Raw genomic sequence first — 22,381 nt, 5'->3', positions numbered from 1 at the left:
AGGCAGGCTTATTTCATTTTATCTAGCAGACAGTGACAAAACACACGTAATCAGATCGCCCCCACCACTCTTGGGTACTATTTGTATTAACAGCATTTTCACAATTCGACAACGACATTTCGATTTTTCATGTAGCAAAAAGTTTGACAAACTTTGATGAGGTAATAGATTCTTTCCCAGAAAAGAAAGCACGCCATGTAAAGCTGTAGCAAGATTAGAGAGGAAAAAAAGCTAGGACTTAAGGTCTTTACTTGTTTTATCTATCCTATATTTAATTTTATGTCAAACAAAACAGCAAGTTATTAGCTAACAGGCAATAAAGAGTGCAAATTTTCTGCAGAGTTCTCGTTCACCCGATTACAAATAATCCCACCCAGTATTAATTGCGTGTTTTTTATTTTTATTTACTTATTTTTTTTAAAGAGGGGCAGGATGTCAAACTGATCTACTGAGAGCAGGAGAGGCACCACAGGACATTTTAATTTCCACTGTCCTGAATGTAGTTTGATGGCATCCAGTACAAAATATACACGTTTCAGTTCCACAGAGCGAAATACAGTGATGTGCGATAGAAGAATGCTGTATGAAGAGGGGTGGCACTGCACTCTGGCACACCTAAGACCAAATAACATGTCTTACATTTCCTTGAACATATGTTTTACGTATGAGACTCTTCAGAAAGATGTGTGCTACAAAATGAACATATTTTTGAAAATTCGATTTTTTTTAATTTTTGACGTCTTATCTCAAATGCTCGAGGGAGGGGGGCCAGGGGTGGGGGGGGGGGCTGGGAGGGGAGGGATGGGGGATGCCACTATCTTAGTATTGCCCCGGTTCGGAAATATCGTAGATCCGGGACTGATGCTGCAGAGCAGTGAGAGTTATAGTGGGGAAGTGTGTAGTCTCCACGTGACCTGTGTTTTCATTTAATGATTTTGCTATTTACTCTTCGTTTACTGCTCTCACGTCAAATGAAAATAAAATGGATTTCTGTGGGCGGGAGTTATCAAGTGAACTAAAATACATTCACATAATTACGCAAGGCTAATATACGTTATTAGTTTCAGATTTTATTTCCACTTTTCTGACAGCCATTCATGAATCGCCTTGTAGAACAATGAAGTTATTTTTATCGGTTTGCAAAAGAAATTTGGTTTTTATTAATCTTTTACGCTGAAGCAGTCAATGTGTTTGAAACAGTGTTTAGTTTCACACTATTGACTAATTTCAACTGCTCGCTGCATTTCAAGTGCACTTTTTCATCTTCTAGCACGTGGCATTATGCCCTAATAAAGAATCAAAAATGAGTTAATACAGTACTGGTACTCCAAGAAAATTTACATTCTGAAACCAACAATGAAAAGCTTAATATCAGGTCGAGGCCTACTTCATTGGGAATCTGGACATATGAATGTGCTCTTTAAGTATGCACTTTAAATGTGACATTTTAGTATGGTTCACGAAATTCCGATGCTATTGGAGTATCCTCTGATTTTTTTTTTTTATTTTTTATTTTATTTTTTTTTTCCCCTGTTACGACATACTGTAAGATCTTTTAATGTTTTACACCTACGAACATATGGGCTTCATGCATCATAGCAGTTGCCAAAGCACGGTGGTGCCTGTTATCCGGCACTCTCTGATGACTACTGAAACGAACCTATTTGTAACAGGTCGTGGGAAAATATTGCGAATGGCGAGCCATTTAGAAGAATTTTGAGCCCAGATCAGACATTCATGTCGTTATTATGAAAAAATTGATGTATTGCTACGGGAAGCTCTTTCTCCTCTGCGGCAGTAATTTATTTGTGGAAAACTTTGAGGGCAGGTCACTGGACTCAGTTAAAAAATTTACTGGTATGTTTGTGTGATATATTTTAAAGTGTAACGTGCAAAAAATATCAACATTATATGTGAAAACTTAGCTTCTCCTGCAGCTTATTAACCTTAGAGACCAATATTATATGTGTAAGCTTTGCTTTCCTTGTAGTAACACTATGTATATTAATTTAAAGCATAACTTTTCCTGTTGGTGTATCCGCGCTACTTAACTCTGATGTTGCCGTTAGCTGACTACATCACGTGTCCTGTGGTCTGATTAACCGCTGTCATCGGCTGGCGGGATCACGTTACATGAGCTATGACTGGCTTACAAAAGCGCATCGCAGTCTCGATTACAATGGTTCGGAAAGTAACATGCGATGTTTGGTGGAATACGAATTTATATTTTCGTAATACGAAAATATGCAGCGTACATGTTGCTGCACATCAAAAATCTTTCCAGAGTTTGTTCCCTGAGTTTAGTTTTCTAATGTGCCGGGAAATTCTACACCCGTGTATACAAACATTACCATTCAAAGGACTGATAAGTTTCACAGTTCCAAGGGAAAGTATACTGTCACTTAATAACATGGAAAAAGTATGTTTTCAGCCGGGAGAAAGTGCATTTTTATGCAGGAAAAATCTGGGAATTTTTTTTTCGTTGTCCGCGTATACACTCTGTTATGGAATAATTTGCATTCATCTTAGCCTACCAATAAAGGTCTTTAACATTACTATGAATCAAAGAGACCTGTGACCATTTGTGCCACTCTTCTTCATATACATTCAGTTTCTTCTGTTAGTCCAGTTTTGTATGGGTTCCATACATTTCAGCATGTTCTAAGATGAGAAGCACAAACACTATGTAAACTGTCTTCTTTGTTGACCGACAGTATTTTTCTAGTATCCTGCAAATGAAAACTGCCAGCTGTCTTATCTGTGACTGAGCCTATGTGATATTCATACAAATTGTTAAAAACAGTGTGTTAGCCTTTATCGATCCTGGTAACTCCATTGGCTGTCTGTTAAGTTTTGGGTTGCTATTGTGTGCTTGGTCTCTAATATAAAACATGAAGAAAAGGACCTGCAGCACACTTCTGTGTCACCCCTGAAGCTATTTCTAATTCTATTGACTCTCCGTTCAAGACAACATGCTGCATCTTCCCTACCATGGAATCCTCAATCAGGTCACCAATTTTGTTTCACACTCCATGTGAAAACACTATTGTTGTGGTATGGAGCCAATTTTGTTTCAGAAGTCAAGAAACATTGCTTCCATCATGATTTCTGTGATTCATGACTTACAGGATGTCATGTGAGGTAAGTGAAAGTTGAGTTTCACATGATCGGCGTTTTCAGAATATGTGCTGACTGGCCTGGAGAGTCGACAAGAAATGGATGTCAAGGATATTTGACAATAGTTTTGTGGATAACTTCTGTTACCTTCCTTATATAGGTCTGTTACCTTCCTTATATAGGGTTGTGACCTGTGCTTTTTTTCCCCATCATTAAGCGTATCTTTTTGTTTGAGGGATCTACAGTATACTGTGATTGAAAATGGAGCCAGCTCTGCTGAAAATTCTGTATAGTTTGTGACAGGAATGTACTGGGACCTAGAGCTTCATTTAATTGTAGTGATTAAGTGTTTCTCTCATGGAATTATTAGCCAACTTTCACGTGGTTTGAGTTCTTGAGGGCTGTGTTGACAGATTTTGGCTGGAAAATTGCAATGAAACTCATTATTTAACAAGGATTCTGTCTAAAACCCATTGTTTGTATCTTCTACGTGAAACAAACTTATTAGCAACATGTAGCTCCATGTATATAGATCTGTAAAGCATGCTAACTGCTTGCCAGTCAGATAACTGTGATGTTTCTGTACCTTTTGTTATTATTGTTGCCTATATAGTAATTTACATTGATATTTGCACTTATATATTTTGCTTAATCTCTTTCTGTCGCTGTCTTCTGTAAGTGTTTTGTGTGTTTCATCTGTTTGGTGAGTAGTGATCTTCCCCCTTATACACAGGTGCAATGACTGTGTGTTGATAACTGCTGTCTTGATATAACTATAAATACGACTGATGCTGTCTTAACTATCAGCTACATAACTTTGTATGAGGAGGGGCAAACCTTAAGTTATTTCATCCTTAGATAGTATTTTTTCCAGTTGAAAACACCATGTTTGTTCCATACTTATCTCCAGTTGCCTTTTTTCCTACTGGATATAGACAAAGTAAAGTGCTTGTGGAAAGATCTACCAAGAGCCATTGTCTGGCATGGTGCATCAGCATGCGTGTAGTATGCATCTTTGGTTGCACATTGAATTTTTAGTGTTTATTTTTTCTGTTTCAGTGTGCTGACATTTATTCTGCCACTGTAGTGTTAATAATGGGTGACATCAGGAAGATACAAAAATATAGAGTAAACAACCAAGAATGATATCCTTCCAAGTATATGTTTTAGAGAACAGTGTTAAAAGAATGCTGTCCATCTGACACTGTCGTATACATGCCTTTTTAAGTGCACACCATTTTGAAGGGCATGATGAAAAATGCCTCTGAATTATATATGTGAAAACTCATGAATTTTTTAAAAATAAAACAAAGTTCATTTTCATTCTACATCTCCCTTCTTATTGTCTACACATTTGCAGCCCTCTGCTGCTAGATGGCTATGAATTATAGCATCTAGCATGATATAATGTAACTATTTCAGCGCATGAGAAACAGCATGCTGTAATTGAGCTTCTGATGCAGAGAGTTCGTCCACACATCAAGCACCCTTTTCTTCAGAATGACAATTCCACACCACACAAGTGAGATCAGACATCTGCAACAATCGGATATCGTGGGTTCACTGTCATTGATTATCCTCCATACAGTCTCTACTTTGGCCCCATCAGATTTTATCTGCTTTCAAAACTTGAAGACCTTCGAGGACTTCACTTTGGTAGTGCTAAAATGGGGCAATCGGAGGTGAACTTGTGGCCCTATCAACGAAGTCAAACATTCTACAGTGACTGTCTCAACAAACTGGAATGTTAATTTTATTTAGAAAGCTTTGGGATTTCACATAAATTCATAGCCATTACATTTCAGCATGTTCTTGTAGTATAAGGCGTATCACCTGAATGATTCCACTTTTTGTGACTATATTTAACGTAATATGTTTTTTTTTTCATGATTGTGTGCGACATGTAGTACTGAAAATCAAATTTTTTATTACGTTGTCATTCCTTATATGCTTCTGACATTCACCTGTTCTAATTATGGCTGATGCTTTGATTTCAAATTGAATCTACAAATTTCAGATAATTTAACTTTCTGTGCTTTGGCTTATGGCACCAACTCTTTAGCAAAATTTGTCAGCTTGAATAGGTAAACTTTTGAATGCAATTCCTATGTTTATTGCCCATGGCCCTTCTTAACCCTGACTATTAAGAGTTATCTTGACATTTCTATCTTAACGTTCTCGTTGGTCCCAGAACGGAAGATTTTTTGTTTTAGTTTGTCTTCTATTGCTAATTGAGGGAAAAATTAATTTATGTGGAACATTCTGGTTATTTCTTTTTAGAACTAGGTTTTGAATTCATTGCAGTCCAAGCAATTATATTATTAAATACGCTAAAAAGTGTTATTTGTGATGTTGTGAGTTGTTATTGTAACAAATTTATCTATGGAAAGGACAGGTAACATTATCATTTCTTAATATACAGGAATTCGGATGGGTTGACACCAGTACATGTTGCTGCTGCTTGGGGCCATGCAGATCTGCTGAGGCTTTTGCTTCTGAATGGTGGGGATCCATGGCTTCAGGATAATGAAAGCTGTACTGCATTTCATTATGCTGTCCAAGAGGCTCATTGGAATGTAGCTGAAGTACTTCATCAGTTTCATTTGAAAGATATTTCTCTGCAGCAAGCCAATAACAGCTCCATCGAGAAACCAAAGTATGAGGTAAATCTTGGTAAGTTTGGTAATATTTGTTTGGAATAATCAGATTGCTTGACACAACTTATTAGTTCTGAGTTGATACTGGAGTTGTTCCACTAGTTCCTGCAGATTCCAGAGAAAGGTACAATGTATCACTTAAAGACAACAGCTACACTACAGCCTGTATATAAAATTTTTTTTGAATAAGTTATTGTTGAAAGTTTTAGGTTTTATGTAGAATGAAATAAAAGACAAAAAAGATTGGAAATTCAGCCTGAATGCACCCCGCCCCTGCCTATTGTCCCTTCTACTGCCACTGTCCCTGTCCCTGTCCCTGCCCCTGCCCCTGCCCGCGCCCCCATCTCCACACCCACCCATCTCTTCTTCCTCCTTACGGAACAAAGTTCTAACATTGAATAGGCCTGTGGACTGTCTGTTTGGAGATAGGATGATTGAACCCACGCAGTCCAGATTAAAAGTTCCCATGTTTTCCCAGCACACATTAAGCAGATGCTAAAATACGAGGGCAACCACCATTGGGCTATAAATAAAAGAAAAGTTCATAGAAAAAAATTATTTTATTACCAAAAGTTTTGTACACTTATGATTACTTTTCAACATAATCACCGAAAGGATTGAGAAATTTATCGTACCTGTGAACAAGCTTTGCAATACCCTCTTCAAAAAATGTTGCCGCCAATGATTGCAAATGAGCATTGTTGTTGTTTTTGAAGATCATGTTGGTTTGAAAGTGCTGCCCTCCTAGCCAAGTCTTCAGTTCAGGGATAAGGTGAAAGTTGCTGGGTGCCAGGTCAGGACTGTGCGGCTGATGATCGGAAATGTCCCATTGAAATTGTTCAAGGAGACGTTGGGTTGTGCCAGCAGTGTGTGGGTGAATGTTGTCATGGATCAACACAATTCCTGGTCAGCATTCCTCTTAATTTGCTTTGAATGGTTCTCCACAAACGTCGTAAAGTTTCACAATAAGCAGCTGCATTGATAGTGGTTCTGGGCTGCATAAACTGTAGAAGCAACACACCGTTTTGATCCCAAAACACGCTATCCATAACATTTCTGTTGTTGAATGTTTGTTTGAATTTGTGTGATATGTTTGGTGAATTTGGATGCATCCATTGTTGTGATTGTAATTTTGTTTCCGGTGTGTCATATTCAATCCAAGTTTCATCTCCAGTAACAGTTGTTTTCGAAATGTTCTCTCTTCCATTGTGATTACGGACAAGGTAATTTAAAGCTGACACCATTCGGTACCTTTTGGGCGTCTGTCAACATTTTTGGAACCCAACGAACTAAAAAGTTTTTCGTAGCCTAAATGTTCAGTAATGATAGTGCACGACAGATCTTGAAACTTCTGGAATTTCCATAAACAAAGAAGTTATGGTGAATCTAAGATTTTTCTCTAACCATTCTGTCAACTTGTTCAACAAGGTTGGCTGTAACGACATACTTGCATCCTTGGCTCCCTTCGTCATGCACGTCATTTCAGCCATCTTTAAACTTTCGGCACCATTCACTTACAACACTATCAGTCATGAAGTTATCACCGTACACTCGGCTCATTCTCCGATGAATTTCTCCTGCACTATTCCCTTCAGCTTGCAGAAACTGAATTACACTTTGTAATTCACACTTGGTGGGAGCAACAATGATGGCAGCCATGTTTACATGGCTGTAGTGCAACATAGGCTGATGTCTTGAGGTCGGCAATGGCGGAGTGTGTAGTGCTGGGGGGGGGGGGGAGGGGGGGGTTGTGCAGTAGCTTACAGCGCATGTCCACTTCTGCTGCTCGCGTAGCTTCTATACTAAGCAATCGGAGGTTGAAAAAAAAAAAAAAAAAAAAAAGGCTCTCTTGTTTCCTTTCAAAGGGTTGTGGCTGAATTTCCATTCCTTTCCTTGTTCAGAGAGCTTGTGTTCAGCCTGTAACAACTAAATTGTTGAGGGGACTTCAAGGTCTAATCTTCTACTCTTTCATCTTCCCTCTTGTCCTCCTCCCACTGCTTACTTCCTCCCTTATTCTTCATTCTTTCCCAATACAAATTTGAAGTAGCTCTAGCTGTGTAAAATTAAATCAGCTCTATTCTGAAGAATTTGTTGTATTCATTTACATTGTGCCATTTGTTTATTTTCAGTTACTATTTTACATCTAATAGTTCCTGTCTCTTAAATGCTGTTGCTTTAATTGTTATTAAGTGGAATTAATGAGATAGCATATGTAAGTATTCATTAAGTCAGCAGTTATTAATCCATCACCAACAAATCAAACAGTCATTATGTATTTAATATTGGTTACGTTTTGTGTGTATTTCTTATTATTATTAAACTATATTTGCAACCTGTGACTCCTCATTGTGTATTACAACTCTTTCTTGGCAGGGGAACAGAAATGTATGATTGTATTTTGTCTGAATTTTGGATCATCACATTTTGTCCGGTGACAAATTGGATATCACTGCAATGCGTTTCTCTTCTTACGTCATCACAAGTTTACAATTTCTTTGCAGAATAGTTAGCCATCTTTTGATTAAAATTATGTAGCTGGTGTCTTGTAACAAATAAGCCAGGCAACACAATCAATACAGTTTAAATTGCTGTTTTTGTATACTGTATTGCTTCGTTACTGGCACTGATACTGTAACTGGAGCACCAGTCAGTTTGCAAAATAAACTCAAGGACTTGCTCACAATTTACTAGAAACTGAACTGTTCATGTGTGTGTACACACTTCCTAATAAAACCTCACTGCTCGCATATGTCATTAGCGGAAAAATTCCAGTCTGCAATGAAACTACTCAATGATAAGTGCCTAGCATTACAAAAGGTGAAATCTTCTAAAGTACATTGTGCACTTAGACTAATCAAAGCTACAAACTATTACAGTGCAGTCAGTTGCCACCCAAAATCAATCACTGACTCTATTAGTGTGAAGGATACAGAGCTCCTTTATCTGTCGGTAAACCTGAGATCAAGATTCTCTAGAGCCTTACAGAAGTCATCCAGTCCAGGACACACAGCATCTGCTACACGAAACGTTTTGACTCTTTAAAGCCGTTTCTCACCACTCAACATCAGTTCCCATCTAAATTATGCAATGTCACTATTACACCCTTGTAATTGATCTGCTATTGGCTGTAGCATCCGTAGCTCCCCCATCTTGGCACTCTGTCATAGTGCCATGCAGTAAGTTGCAAATTTGCAAAACTTTGAAGCACTTGGCCAACTTTAACAACTATAATCAAACAAAAGTTATGTACTTCCATGAATGTTTCACCAGATAAAAGAATCTCAGGTTCAATAATGTCTGAATTTGTTGTCTGAACCAAGTACAGGCACAATGCAATTGTTTTGATTTGTGTTCTGATCTCTGCAGCTGTCAGAGGATAATGAAATTTGTTGTATATTTGGTTGAATCTGTTTAATCCATCTCATGATACAGGTACAGATTTCTGAGCTACCTCACTTTCAGTTCAATCCGAGCATAGCAGAATGCATCATTTGTCTAAGAAAGTTCATAGATAGTCAAATTGTTTGCTCATATTTTCAGACTACAGGACATTTAACTGACTTCACTTGGCAGTACTTGCAAGACAGACTGTAAATGAAATGAGTCAAGGATACAGAGCTCTTGCCTGCTTTACATCTTCCATAATCAGTAGCTATTTCTTGATTGCACTCATTTTTCCTTGCAATATGCTCATTATACTCTCTTTCCATTGCTTTCGTTTCTTCATAATTATATGCTTTCTAATGACTCACACATTTTTGACATTGATCCTTTTTAAATTTGCATAAGGCAAGACTGTAGTTCTGATCAAATGGTCTTCTAAAAGTAATTTTGCTGGCTGGTTTGAAGTCCATACATTCTTCCTTATATAGACTGTATATTTTTGATATACTTACAAGGGGAGGCCCCGCTGTTGGAATCACTGATTTATTTCAAACTTTGTACACCTTTAGTAAGTTATTAAAACAACATAAAGTGCAAGTAGCAAGATGCACTACTATAGCAGTTCCAAGAAAATAGCAAGAGAAGTTTCATGCGTCTGTTATGTACCTGATGTATGTGTGCAAAGGTGCCGATTCTAAGAAGTTCACAAGACAGTCGAACACAGTTCGAATCAGTCTTGCATGTTACGCTGTCTTCCACCTTTAAGCTCTCAGGTTTTCAAATCTTGTCCAGTGCAGCCCCCAACAATCAGTCTTTCTTTCTTATCCTGAATGGTAAGTCTCTCGTGACCTGCGATTCTGGGTGACTTTCCCAGAATCTACCTCTTTTCCTAGACCTCTCCAGTCCTTCTCCTTCACCCTTCTTCCTTCCCCTTCAACCCTTTCACCTGAAGGAGGATCCACTGGCTCCGAAAGTTTGCCTAGTTATGATCTTTTGTGTGTGTTCTGCCACTGCTTGGTCAGTACTTTTTTTTTATCCATCCAATCATCTTATTTTTTTCAAAAAATTGATTGTTTTTGTTGTCCTAAACTTTCACATGAGAAACAGAAATTTACACGCATCTATGATTCTCACCAAATCCTCGAAAAAATATATAAAATGAATGTTGAAGAAGTTACCTTTTTATTTACTTTTCACCTTTCACTGACATACTGGAGGACAGCCTTCACATTTGTTTTAAAAATATGAATTTAAGTTTCTTGTTTGATGTTTGTTTCTCTATATTGGAAACAACAGTATGAAGGCAGGGTCATTCAACATCAAATCATGCATGTCATGTCACCCATCACCTTAGATTTTCATGAAACTGTGCACTTTTTCTTATGCTTATAACGTAAGAATGTGCACAAAATCTTTTTGCTCTCAGACTAAAACATTTTTAATATTAAACAATAGAAAATCAAGGATGGAATATAACAATATTAGAGAAGGAAAGTTGCTACTCACCATATACCAGAGATGCTGAGTTGCAGACAGGCACAACAAAAAGATTCTCACAGAACCGATGGACGCTGAGGCTGCCGTCACGCCGCCGCTGCCATTGCCCATGGGGGTCGTTGCTCCCCTCCTCATCCGAGCATACCCAGCAGCGATGCATGGTGGCGGTGGCGCCGCTGTCGGAGTTGTGGGCCGAGGCGGCAGAAGCCGCGAAGCCTCAAATTCTGGCAGAAAACTGAGGATGCCACAAATAAATCTGGTTCCAGTGTCCCTTGACAGTGCTGTGCTGGAGCAACCATAAATGAGAAATAAGGCACGGCCAAGCTGGCGAAGAATGCGCCCCTGCTCCCAGTGCTGCCTGCCAGAGAAAACGCGATAGAACACCAAACACACGGTGCAAAGCCAGAACGAGGTGAAGCAGCGGGAGTGCGTCGCGGCGGGTGCAAAAGCTGCAGGAGGGACCGATGGGCGCGACCATGTAGCAATTCCACTGGGGAACAGGTGCCGTGCGGCTGAGAGCGATATGAAGCAAGGAAAGTCCAGAGTGCGCACTCGCGAGAGTGCGTGGCTTGCAACTTACTCATCTGTGCTTTAAACGTACGCACAAAGCTTTCAGCCTTGCTGATTGACTGGGGATGTAACGGGGCTGAGGTCAGATGGTGAATGCCATTAGCAGCACAGAACGCTCCCAACTCTGAGGACACGAATTGGGGGCCATTGTCAGAGACAATAACTTCAGGAAGGCCCTCAATGCAAAAAATAGATGTTAAAGCCCGAACAGTACTTGCAGATGTAGTAGAAGACGTAGGTACAACAAAGGGGAAGTTGCTGTACGCATCAATAACTATCAACCAGCGGGTGTCTCAGAAAGGACCTGCAAAATCAATATGAACATGCTGCCAAGGTGCAGTAGGAGTCGGGCCACGCAGAGAAGCGCTGGCAGGGAGCAGATTGATGCTCCGTGCAAGAGTGACAGTTAGCAAGCAAATTCTCAGTTCGTTTATCAATGCCGACTCAAGTGCAGTGATGATGCGTTAATTGCTTCATCCGCACTATACCCCAGAATTTCCGACTGCAACAAACCAGGTACAACCACATGAGACTGATCATTGTCAGTTCGTAACAAGATAACACCATGGTGTACAGACAAGTTGTGACATTGTGCAAAGTAACGTCAAACAAGTGGATCTCGAATCTGCATAGCAGATGGAGGCCATTGAGTATGAATGTACTGCAAAAGAATCTGCAAAGAAGCATCAGTGGCTGTCACGGAAGCAATGCGACGAAAATCCACCGGAGAACCATCAGCTAATTCCTTATCTTGCAAATCAATAAACATGCGTGACCATTCAGAAGAATCAAACTCTTCGTCAGGACTGATAGGGAGACAGAACAAAGGCATCAGCATTGCAGTGCTGGGCCATAGGCCTTAACAAGATTTCGTGATTGTAGTTAGACAAAAACAAAGACCAATGTTGCAACTTTAGTGCAGTACGGGCCGGTACTGGCTTTGACGGGTGAAACGACGACATCAAAGGCTTATGGTCAGTGACCAAATAGAACTTGCGACCGTACAAAAAAATCATGAAACTTTGACACTCCATAGACAATAGCTAAAGCTTCTTTCTTGATTTGAGAACAGTTTTGCTGGGCAGTATTGAGCAACTTAGACGCAAAAGCGATCGGGCGATCGACAGAATTAATGCGGTTAGGGAGAACCGCTCCAATGCCATGAGAGGATGCATCAACAGCCAAAACAACTGGTTTGGGGGGATTGACAGGAATCAAACAGCGATCACTCAACAAAGCAGATTTGAGCTTGTGGAAAGCAGCATCACATTTCGAAGACCAAACAAAAGGAACGTTCTTACGCTGAAGATGATGCAAAGGCACTGCAATGTGTGCTGCATTTAGTATAAACTGAATATAATATATGATTTTTGCCCAACACAGACGGAAGTTCTTTCAAGTTCCTGGGTGCTGGCAAGTCTCTAATAGCACTGAGATGTGACGACGAGGGGTGGATACCTTGTCCATTAATCATATGTCCTAAATACTGAATCTCAGTTTTAAAAAATTTGCTCTTATCTCTGTTACACTTTAGTCGTGCCTGCAAAAGTACAGTAAATAAGGCACGCAAATTCTGTAAATGTTTACCTGGGGTGCGACCTGATACAACTATATCGTCCAGGTAATTTGAGCAACCAGGGACAGTGGCACACAACTGCTGCAAGTAAGACTAAAAAGTAGCAGGAGCCGAAGCACAACCAAACAGAAGGTGGCAAAACTTGAAAAATCCAAGGTGAGTGTTGATCTTAAAATAGCACTGTGACTGTTCGTCGAGCGGAATCTGAAAGTATGCGTCCCGCAAGTCAATTGTGGAAAAGAATTTTTCCACACCAAGCTTATCAAAAATGTCTTCAGGATGCGGTAAGGGAAATGTAGCTACCACTGTCTAGGGATTTACTGTAGACTTAGCACAAATACAGAGATGACCATTTGGTTTCTTCACACACACTATAGGCGAAGCAGAAACAGGTTCAATGACACCACTGTCTTGCAAATGCACAAGTTCAGCAGCTACAGCGTTGCACAGTGCGTGCTGTACCAGACGTGCTCGCCTGAAAATAGGTGTGGCATTGTCTTTAACTACAACATGCACTGCAAAGTCTGTAGCACAACCAAGGCCATCAGAAAAGAGTTCAATATCATCGCATAGTGCGGCAACACTGTCTGAATGGTCACTAGCGTTGATGCAAAGTACATTTTCGTGAATTGCGAGGCCAAAAAGTTCAAATGCGTCCATGCCAAAGATGTTCGTAGCTCCACTAGAGCGGAGCACATGGAAAGACACTGTACGGGGTGTTGCACCATACGTGGCTTGCAAACTACTCACGCCGAGCACTGAGATTTCCTGTCCAGTAAAAGCAGTCAGTGTGGAATGTGAACGACGAAGCGGGGGCGAGCCAAGCAAGTCATACGTCGATCTGGTCAGTAAAGAAAATGACACACCAGTGTCCAGCTGCATGCGAACAAAACGTCTGCAAATGTTCAAAGTTACAAAAAGTTTCCTCACATCGTGATGAATGTGAGAGGAAGTGTCTGACAAAACTTTATTCACACGACGAGCTGTAGAAGCACGTGAAGCAGAAGGCTTTCAATAAATGGCACTAACATCCATAGGCTGATGTGAATCATGATCATGGCGGTTGCCATTGCGGTGACGCCCACGCGAGTCACGCGAATGGGAGACAGGTTGTGACTTAGAATTTCCCTTACGGCACACGGCTTATACATGTCCCTTCTTATTACAAAAATAACACTGTGCTTGACGGGATGGGCAACTGTCCTGTGGGTGGGCACAGAAGTAGTTCAGACATGATTTCAGTTTCTTAGTGGGTGCCTGGTGTGAAACGTGTTTACTTGCGCACGAGCGGCGTGGCTGGCTGTGCTGGCAGGCGGGAGGGCACGTGTTGTGCCATGCTAACAGTACACACACCGGGGGTCACGTCGAACACGAAAGTAGCCATGTCTAATGAATCTTGTCTGTCCAGCAAGTTCACTACTTCCTGCAGAGACGGGTTTTTAAATCTGAGGGTTTGTTCGCAGATACGGTGATCCGTCACATTCTGCGCAATAGCCTCTCTAATCATTATGTCCGCATATGAGCATCCACATGAGCATTTAAAGTCACAATCAGAAGTTAGTCCCTGAAGGTCCGCTACCCAAGATTTATTGGACTGAGAAGGGCCACGCCAAAGGTGAAAGAATTTGTAGCGTCAGATACCACATTTAGACTGTCATGGAACTGGGAGTTCAAAGCATCAATCACCTCATCGTACGTGTTAGTTTGTGGACGGGTGGTGGGAAACAATTTCACGAGCACACGGTACAACACAACACCCGCGTTGGCAATGGAAAAAGGCAAGCCGCTCTGTACCCGGTATGTTGTAACCTGCGAAGTGTGCCTTGGGCTGGGCAATGTATTCTGGCCAGCGTTCAACGTCAGGATTGAAGGCACGAAATGGCAGCACCATTGGCGATGGTGTTGGTTCAGGCAGTGGCATCAGAGGCGCCGAAGTAGCTGCAGTTTGTAGAGTGACCAGTCCATTTATGGCAGCAAGCAGCTGCGTCATTTGCTGAGCCTGAAAACGTACAAGATAGGACAGCAAAGCCTGTTCCTGTGGCGAAGCCATGGTTTACACAAATGAAAGTTGTATACTGAGGCTAGCACGAAAAGAAAGCAGTACTGAGCAAAAAAGGAAATGATAGGGGAAACCTCGTCGCCAGCTTTTGTATCCTGCCTTGGAAGGCTGCGCGTGGGTAGGAGCAGGAAAAGGTGAAAATCTCTCGGTACTGCAATGTGAATTAAAATCAGCTTTACTTTAGCAACAAGAGTAATACATAACTTAGCCCTGAGGTGTGAAGCTGAAGCGAAGTGTCCCAGCCGTCTGCTCTTGATCAAAAGGGGAGAATCTGCAACGGAGCTCGTAGAGCTCCACAGCACCGGCTAGAGGGCGCTGTTGTCTGTCTCGTGGTAGTGCCAACCTAAGAACTTTTATACGCCGTAGCATCATTGCTATCGATACCACAGGAAGAGCATTGTTTACAAAATACAACCTGTCTGACTCTGGCTATTATCTCTATTGGATCTCTTGATTTCCCTTGGGGAGCACACATTTGCAGCCATCATACAACTCTTTGATGATGAGAATCTTCTGTGGTATACCATACTTCCCTAACACCTGCCACAGCACTTGATGTTTCACAGAATAAAAAGCCTTTTCAAAATCAATGAATGCCAGATACATGGTTGCCTGCAATTTGCTGTAATGTGATCCTAAGAGTATTAATAAGATCAACACAGATGTGTTACGCAGTCAATTCTCAATTGAATCTTTAATCCAATTTAGAGTAACTGATCTGCTTTGACTTCTTCCTTCACCTGTTCCTCGTATTTGTCTTTACAATTTAACTATTTCTTGAAGTGCTCCTCCCATCTCTGTGGCCATGCATGTTGGTTTGTAACTATCACACTATCCTTTCTCTTAACTGGTTCCTCACGTCCAAAGTTCTTCATTGAGAGTCTATAACACCTCTTCTTGATGATTTGGTTTGATTTGTACTTGGCCTCGGCTAAAACTTGGTGACAGTTGATAGTGTAGAGATCGTTATTAAGTTACAAAGACGACGTTACACAAAATAACAGTGCTGAACCGAAATGTGACGTGCGTGAGATATTTACTTCACCAAGAATCGTAATTATTCGTTCAGTAATCGATGTTTAACTGATTAATGATGAAATATTAATGATAAAAGCAATACAGTCACATCCACAACAAATTCCCTACAAGCTGGTCGTAATTTCAAGTTTCTAATAAATGGTAACAGTAGGCTTGTTATTTGAGTCAAAGATTCTACACAAGCGCCGAGCGCTACAGTCAAATATTATCGCTGCGCGTAATTATTACTCTGGAGTTTCATGTCAATAATTTGATAGAATTTTAAATCACAAATGCACGACTTGGCACTAGAGTGTGTTTTATTGCACAATCTCAGTCACTTCCTAACCGAACCTTGAGAAGAAAACTTTCCCAGGTGTTGGGGGGATTTAAATTATATGCTTCGGACCTATCACTGAAGTTCCATAAACCACTGGCTATTATGAATGAAAATTGTCTATCTGTGTTCGTTGCCTAAATCACTGTCTAAGTAATGTTTAGTTCAGTTATCTAGTTAAAAGTCCACTTTATTCTAGTAGGTAAAAGTCCTCTGTTTGAATTCTAATGCCGTGATATTTGAAGTCAGAAGATCATATTACTGTGTCATAATAGATCGCAATTATTCAATCTCAAAAACAATCTAAGCGCACCTACATGTACGAGCATTCAAATATATGACCTGCTTCGGCTAACTCTCGTAACGTAGTGACAATGCATTGAATTATACTTGGTCATTACTCAAGATTCCCAAAGAGTACTCACACGGAGTATTCTTTGGGATTGTTGGTTCTACTTTGCGAATGTTAATTTATGCTAATTTTGCGATTTATTATGATTTTGATTTTAATTTTACTGAAATTTAATCTTTCTTTCGTAGATTGCTAAATTGACAAGTCTTAAATTCCTGATTTAATTACTTGTTATTGTGCTAATAATAGTGATAAATGGAACTTTGTTCGCTAATTTTTGATTTTTATTTCTCATCCGAGGAAGTGGCATTACAAGCCCTTTGGCGATATTGTACAGTTCCTTTATATTTCCTTGTCTTGCTGCTTCTTCTGCTCAGTGGGCCTGCTCGTCTATCCATTTTGTCTCTCCTTATCAACATTTTCACTTTTTGTTTGCCTCTGTGTGTTCTTTATGCACTTATATTTTCTGTGCTCTTGTCTCACAAAGATTTAACTTTTGTTTTAGTTCCTTCCTGCAGCTAATTTCCTTCCATGAGTCATCAGAGATGCTTTTTTTCCTCTGATTTGTCTTAAATACTAATATGTTCTCTCCAACATCTAGATAGGTGTCTTTAAGTTTTTGCCACCATGTTTCAATCCTTCCAGCACAAAGTTTTTGTCGGAGGATCTGGAATCGGTTTTGTAGTTAAAGAGCAAATCTTTATTTTATATGTTGGCTTTTCAACCTTACCACACTTTCCCCCACCCCCCACCCCACCCCGGAATATAGCTCAGTTCTATTTGCCACTGTCTTCAATCTGAACTCTACCAAAATTAGGTAGTCGTCATCTTATGGCAGTTGCAATGTGGAAACAATGTGCCTCCAATGACCAGGCCATGCTCAGTGCACTTACCTGTAGGCAGTTCACCATTTGCATTTCTGTTCTCAATGCTGTGTACACCAATGATGTATTCAATCACATTTTTTTGTCTCTCCTATTAGTTTGTCAAAGCACTCCATCCAATGATATATTCCATCACATTTTTTTGTCTCTCCTATTAGTTTGTCAAAGCACTCCATTTAGCTCTGTATAAAATGCAACTTTTAATTCTCCTTCACCCACTTCAGTAGGTGCATAACATTGAATTATAGTGATATTTCACATATTTGTTCTAAAGCACACAGTTATTATCCTTTCTGACGCTGATTTCCACTCCTTTTGCACATCGGACGATAGCGGGGGTAAACCACCCACTTCCAGTACTCCCCGTGGCAACGTCAAGACTGAAATTAAGTCGACATCCACGAAAAAAAAATCGGTCCATTAAGTATAACACTTTGTGCAGTTCCATTTGTGCCAAGTTTATTCCCCAGGCTTATTATATGTTTGTAGACTGCCATGCGTTGGCAATGTTGATGATACACACGTCGACGGGGCATAGTGCTTCAATGCTGTTGCAGATATAGCTCACAGCAGAATGATTCCGCTGGTTTGCGTCGGCCGCTTATATACTGAGCGCATGACCTTGATTACATAAGAGTGCCGATAACGGACTTAGCCGCTGCGCGGGCCGGCATGGGAACGATAGAACATACGCGCGCTGTAGCCATACTATCAGCGCGCGTACCCGCTGGCGAGCCGGTGCAAGCGGGCTGGAAGCTCCTTTTGCAGTTTTTAGATAGTCCTACACAGTTTTTGTGCACTGCATCTTCACCTGTCTTGCCTACATGCAGCAGCACTCAAACGTTTTTTGTTTGAACTTCCCTAGAGTCTGGCCACCTTACTTCACTTAGTCCCAGTATGTCCAATCTGTAGTTCATCTCCTTTTTGAACGGTCTTAACCTTCCAACCCCCCTCAATGTTCTTGCATTCCAGCATCCAATATGGGTTTTCCTTTTCAGGCCAAAGGTCATATCCTTAAGATCTATCTGGCAGTTTCTCTTTCTAATGCATGTTGTCAGTCCACAGTGCCTTGAGTGTCCTCGTGGGGCTGCCACCTTATGGCCTGCATGCCTGCCAAAGTTTTATATCAGCACCTTACCCCTTAGATAGCTTGCCTTCACCTAGACTACAGAACACTATCCATCCCTCCACAGTGATGCTTAAGTGCATCACTGTTGTCCTGGTTACCAAGGATCTTCCTCTGCCCACATTAAGGGACTGTGCCTGCTGCCACACAATCATAGAGAGGCAAAGGAAAGGAAAGGAAAGGAAAGGAAAGGAAAGGAAAGGATAGGATAGGATAGGATAGGATAGGATAGGATACGAGGCATGACATTGTGAGACACACTTTGTCTGGATCCTCTGTGGAGACCTCACCAGCTAGGGAGACAATGCTGGCAGTTAACTATCAGTGGTATAGCAGTCCACTCCATTGGAACACATGAACCCCCTCGCCCACCTGAACAATGTTTCATTAAGACAGTGACTCCTGAGGGGGATCACTACTTGTAGTAACAATAATATTGTTGGACACAATGAAAGGAGACACACACACACACCACACACACACACAAAAGCACAACTCACTTACACATGATAAATGTGTCTGGTCACTGAGGATGGTTACATTACATATTGCAACTGCACTTCGTGGGAGAAGCAATCTGTTGGTGAGGTGGTAAGTAGGCTGGGATGGAGAGAAGTATGGATAGTGGGGTATGTTGCATCCACACCACCTACATCCCCACCCCCCGTCCCCGCCAACCATCGGGGAGTTCAATCCCCACTTCTGAGCTGGAGAAGCGCAAGTCTTCTTCAGCTCCTCTCTCCTCTCGCTAGAAAGGGGTCCCTTGGGTCACTCCCTTCCCAGGTTTCTGCTGGTAGGAAAGATGACACCCACCATTGGCTGAAGAGCCCAAAAGCAGCTGGTCATAGGGCTTCACGCTCCTTCTCAGTCCCGGAGACTGAATCAGTCCTCCCAGACAGGGAAACCCAAGGAACAGTGAAAGAAATCCAAAAAGGTCACTAAGACCAAGGGAATTGTGGTTGCACCCACAACACCGTTACCTATATGCTCTGCATCTGCGGATGAGGTGGAGATTCTGGTGTTCGCTGAGGACCTAGATCTCACCAGACCTTGAGACACAATGGATATAGACCACTCAGACAAAAAGTTGGTGGCAGCAGGTGACCCTGAGGTGTAAACTGCCTCATTGAATGTTCCACGCCTTTCCAGTCCCACGATGATGTAATCCTCCAGTGGAATTGCGGTGGTTTTTTCCACTACCTGGCTGAGCTACACCAACTGTTAAGCCTTACACCTGCTCTCTGCATTGCCCTCCAGGAAACCTGGCTCCCAGCAATGCGGACCCCTCCCCTCCACAGCTATTAGGGATACTACAGGAATCGTAGGTACCATAATAGTGTCAGGTAGAGTTCGCTTTTATGTCCTAAACTCTGTCTTTAGTGAAACTGTGCCCCTTCAAACCTCTCTTCAAGCTGTTGCTGTCAGAATAAGGACAACACAGGAAATAATTGTTTGTATTGTATATCTTTCTCCTGATGGTGCAGTACCCCTGAATGTATTAGCTGCACTGATTGATCAACTCCCTATATCTATCCTACTTTTGGAAGATTTTAACGCTCATAACGCCTTGTGGAGTGGCACAGTTCTTACTGGCCGTGGCAGAGATGTTGAAAATTTACTGTCACAATGTGATCTCTGCCTCTTAAATACTGGGGCCACCACACATTTCAGTGTGGCACATGGCACATATTTATACATTGATCTCTCAGCTTGCAGTCCTGGTCTTCTCCCATCTGTCCACTGGAGAGCACACGACGACCTGTGTGGTAGTGACCACTTTCCCATTGTTCTGTCACTGCCCTGGCGTCAGGCCCACGGACAACTGCCCAGATGGCTTTAAACAAGGCGGACTGGGAAACTTTCACCTCTGTTATCACTGTTGAATCTCCCCCACATGGTAACATCAGTGTGGTGGTTGAGCAGGTAACTAAGATTGTTTCTGTGGCGGAAAACGCTATCCCTCGTTCTTTAGGGTGCCCCCAGCAAAAGACAGTCCCTTGGTGGATGCCGGAAGTAGCTGGGGCCATTAAGGAGTGTTGGCAAGCTGTACAGTGGCATAAGTGGCACCCTTACCTGGAGCACCTGATCGCCTTTAAAAGGCTCCGTGCCCGTGTTCGCATTTTATAAAAAGGCGGAAACAGGAGTGTTGGGTGAGGTATATGTCGACCACTGAGCGCCACATGTCACCTTCACAAGTCTGGGCAAAGATCAAATGAGTTTTTGGGTACCAGACCCCAATAGGTGTTCCTGGTGTTAACATAAATAGCATGTTATCTACTGATGCAAACGCGATTGCCGAGCACTTTGCCGAGCACTTTGCCGAGCACTTTGCCGAGCACTTTGCCGAGCACTTTGCCGAGCACTTTGCCGAGCACTTTGCCGAGCACTTTGCCGAGCACTTTGCCGAGCACTTTGCCGAGCACTTTGCCGAGCACTTTGCCGAGCACTTTGCCGAGCACTTTGCCGAGCACTTTGCCGAGCACTTTGCCGAGCCTCTGTGTCGGAAAATTACCCCCATTCTTTCGCACTCTCAAATGGCAGCTGGAAGGGAATGTCCTCTAATTTACTACACGCCATAGTGATTGCTATAACCCCCGATTCACAGAGTGGGAGTTCCTCAGTGCCCTCGCACATTGCCCTGACACAGCTTCTGGGGCAGATTGGATTCACAGTTGGATGATTAAACATATCTCATCTGACTACAAGTGACATCTCCTAGTGATCTTCAACTGGATCTCGTGTGATGGCATCTTTCCATTACAATGGTGGGAGAGCATCATCATTCCGGTGCTCAAACCCAGTAAAAACCCTGTTGATCGGGATAGCTATCAGCCCATCAACCCCCCCTCCCCCCTCTCCATCCCCAACATTCTTTATAAGCTGCTGGAATGTATGGTGTTGACGGTTGGGTTGGGTCCTGGAGTCACGTGGTCTACAAACTCCATGTCAGGGCTCTACCACTGATAAACTTGTGCCCCACGAATCTGCCATCGGAACAGCCTTTACCAGATGTCAACACCTGGTTGCCATCTTTTATGATTTACGAAAAGCGTGTGACACCACCTGGCGACAACATATCCTTGCAATATTATACAAGTGGGGGTCTCCGAGGCCCGTGCCCGGTATTTATCCAAAATTTCCTGTTGCTTTGTACTTCCCGTGTCCAAGTTGGTGCCTCCCATAGTTCCCCTATATCCAGACGAATGGGGTCCTGCAGGGCTCCGTATTGAGTGTACCTCTATTTTTAGTGGCCATTAATGATCTAGCAGCAGCTGTAGGGGCGTCTGTCTCACTCTCTCTGTATGCAGATGACTTCTGCATTTTGTACTGCTCCACCAGTACTTGTGTTGCTGAGGGGTGCCTACAGGGAGCCATCCACAAGGCTGCAGTCATGGACTCTAGCCCACGGCTTCCAGTTTTCAGCCGCGACGTCGTGTGTCATGCACTTCTGTTGGCATTGTACTGTTCATCCGGAACCAGAACTTTACCTTCATGATGATCCACTCACTGTAGTGGAGACATATTGATTCTTAGGACTGGTTTTAGACCCCCGATTGACGTGGCTTCCTCACCTTAGTCAGCTTAAGCGGAAGTGCTGGCAGCACCTCAATTCCCTCTGCTGCCTGAGCAACACCAAATGGGGTGCAGATCGCTCTACGCTGCTGCAGCTCTACAGAGCCCTTGTTCAATCCTGCCTTGACTATGGGGGTCTGGTTTATGGCTCGTTGGCGCACTCAGTGTTGCATTTACTCGACCCAGTGCATCACTGTGATATTTGCCTAGCGATAGTAACTTTTAGGACGGT

General features: G+C 42.1%; 1 protein-coding gene across 1 annotated transcript in view; it reads left to right on the top strand.

Annotated features, from left to right (window-relative positions):
• LOC126263415 (uncharacterized) overlaps positions 1-22,381 on the top strand; it is a 116,435-nt gene that overhangs the window by 30,015 nt on the left and 64,039 nt on the right. Inside the window, exon 3 of the mRNA XM_049960508.1 lies at positions 5,540-5,790. Coding sequence (XP_049816465.1) covers positions 5,540-5,790 — 251 coding nt within the window. The remainder of the gene's footprint in view (positions 1-5,539; positions 5,791-22,381) is intronic.

Source organism: Schistocerca nitens, chromosome 6, assembly GCF_023898315.1.
Source record: "Schistocerca nitens isolate TAMUIC-IGC-003100 chromosome 6, iqSchNite1.1, whole genome shotgun sequence".
NCBI classification, from domain to species: domain Eukaryota; kingdom Metazoa; phylum Arthropoda; class Insecta; order Orthoptera; family Acrididae; genus Schistocerca; species Schistocerca nitens.
The sequence above is the reverse complement of the archived record's forward strand: the minus strand, read 5'-3'. Positions and strand labels throughout refer to the sequence as shown.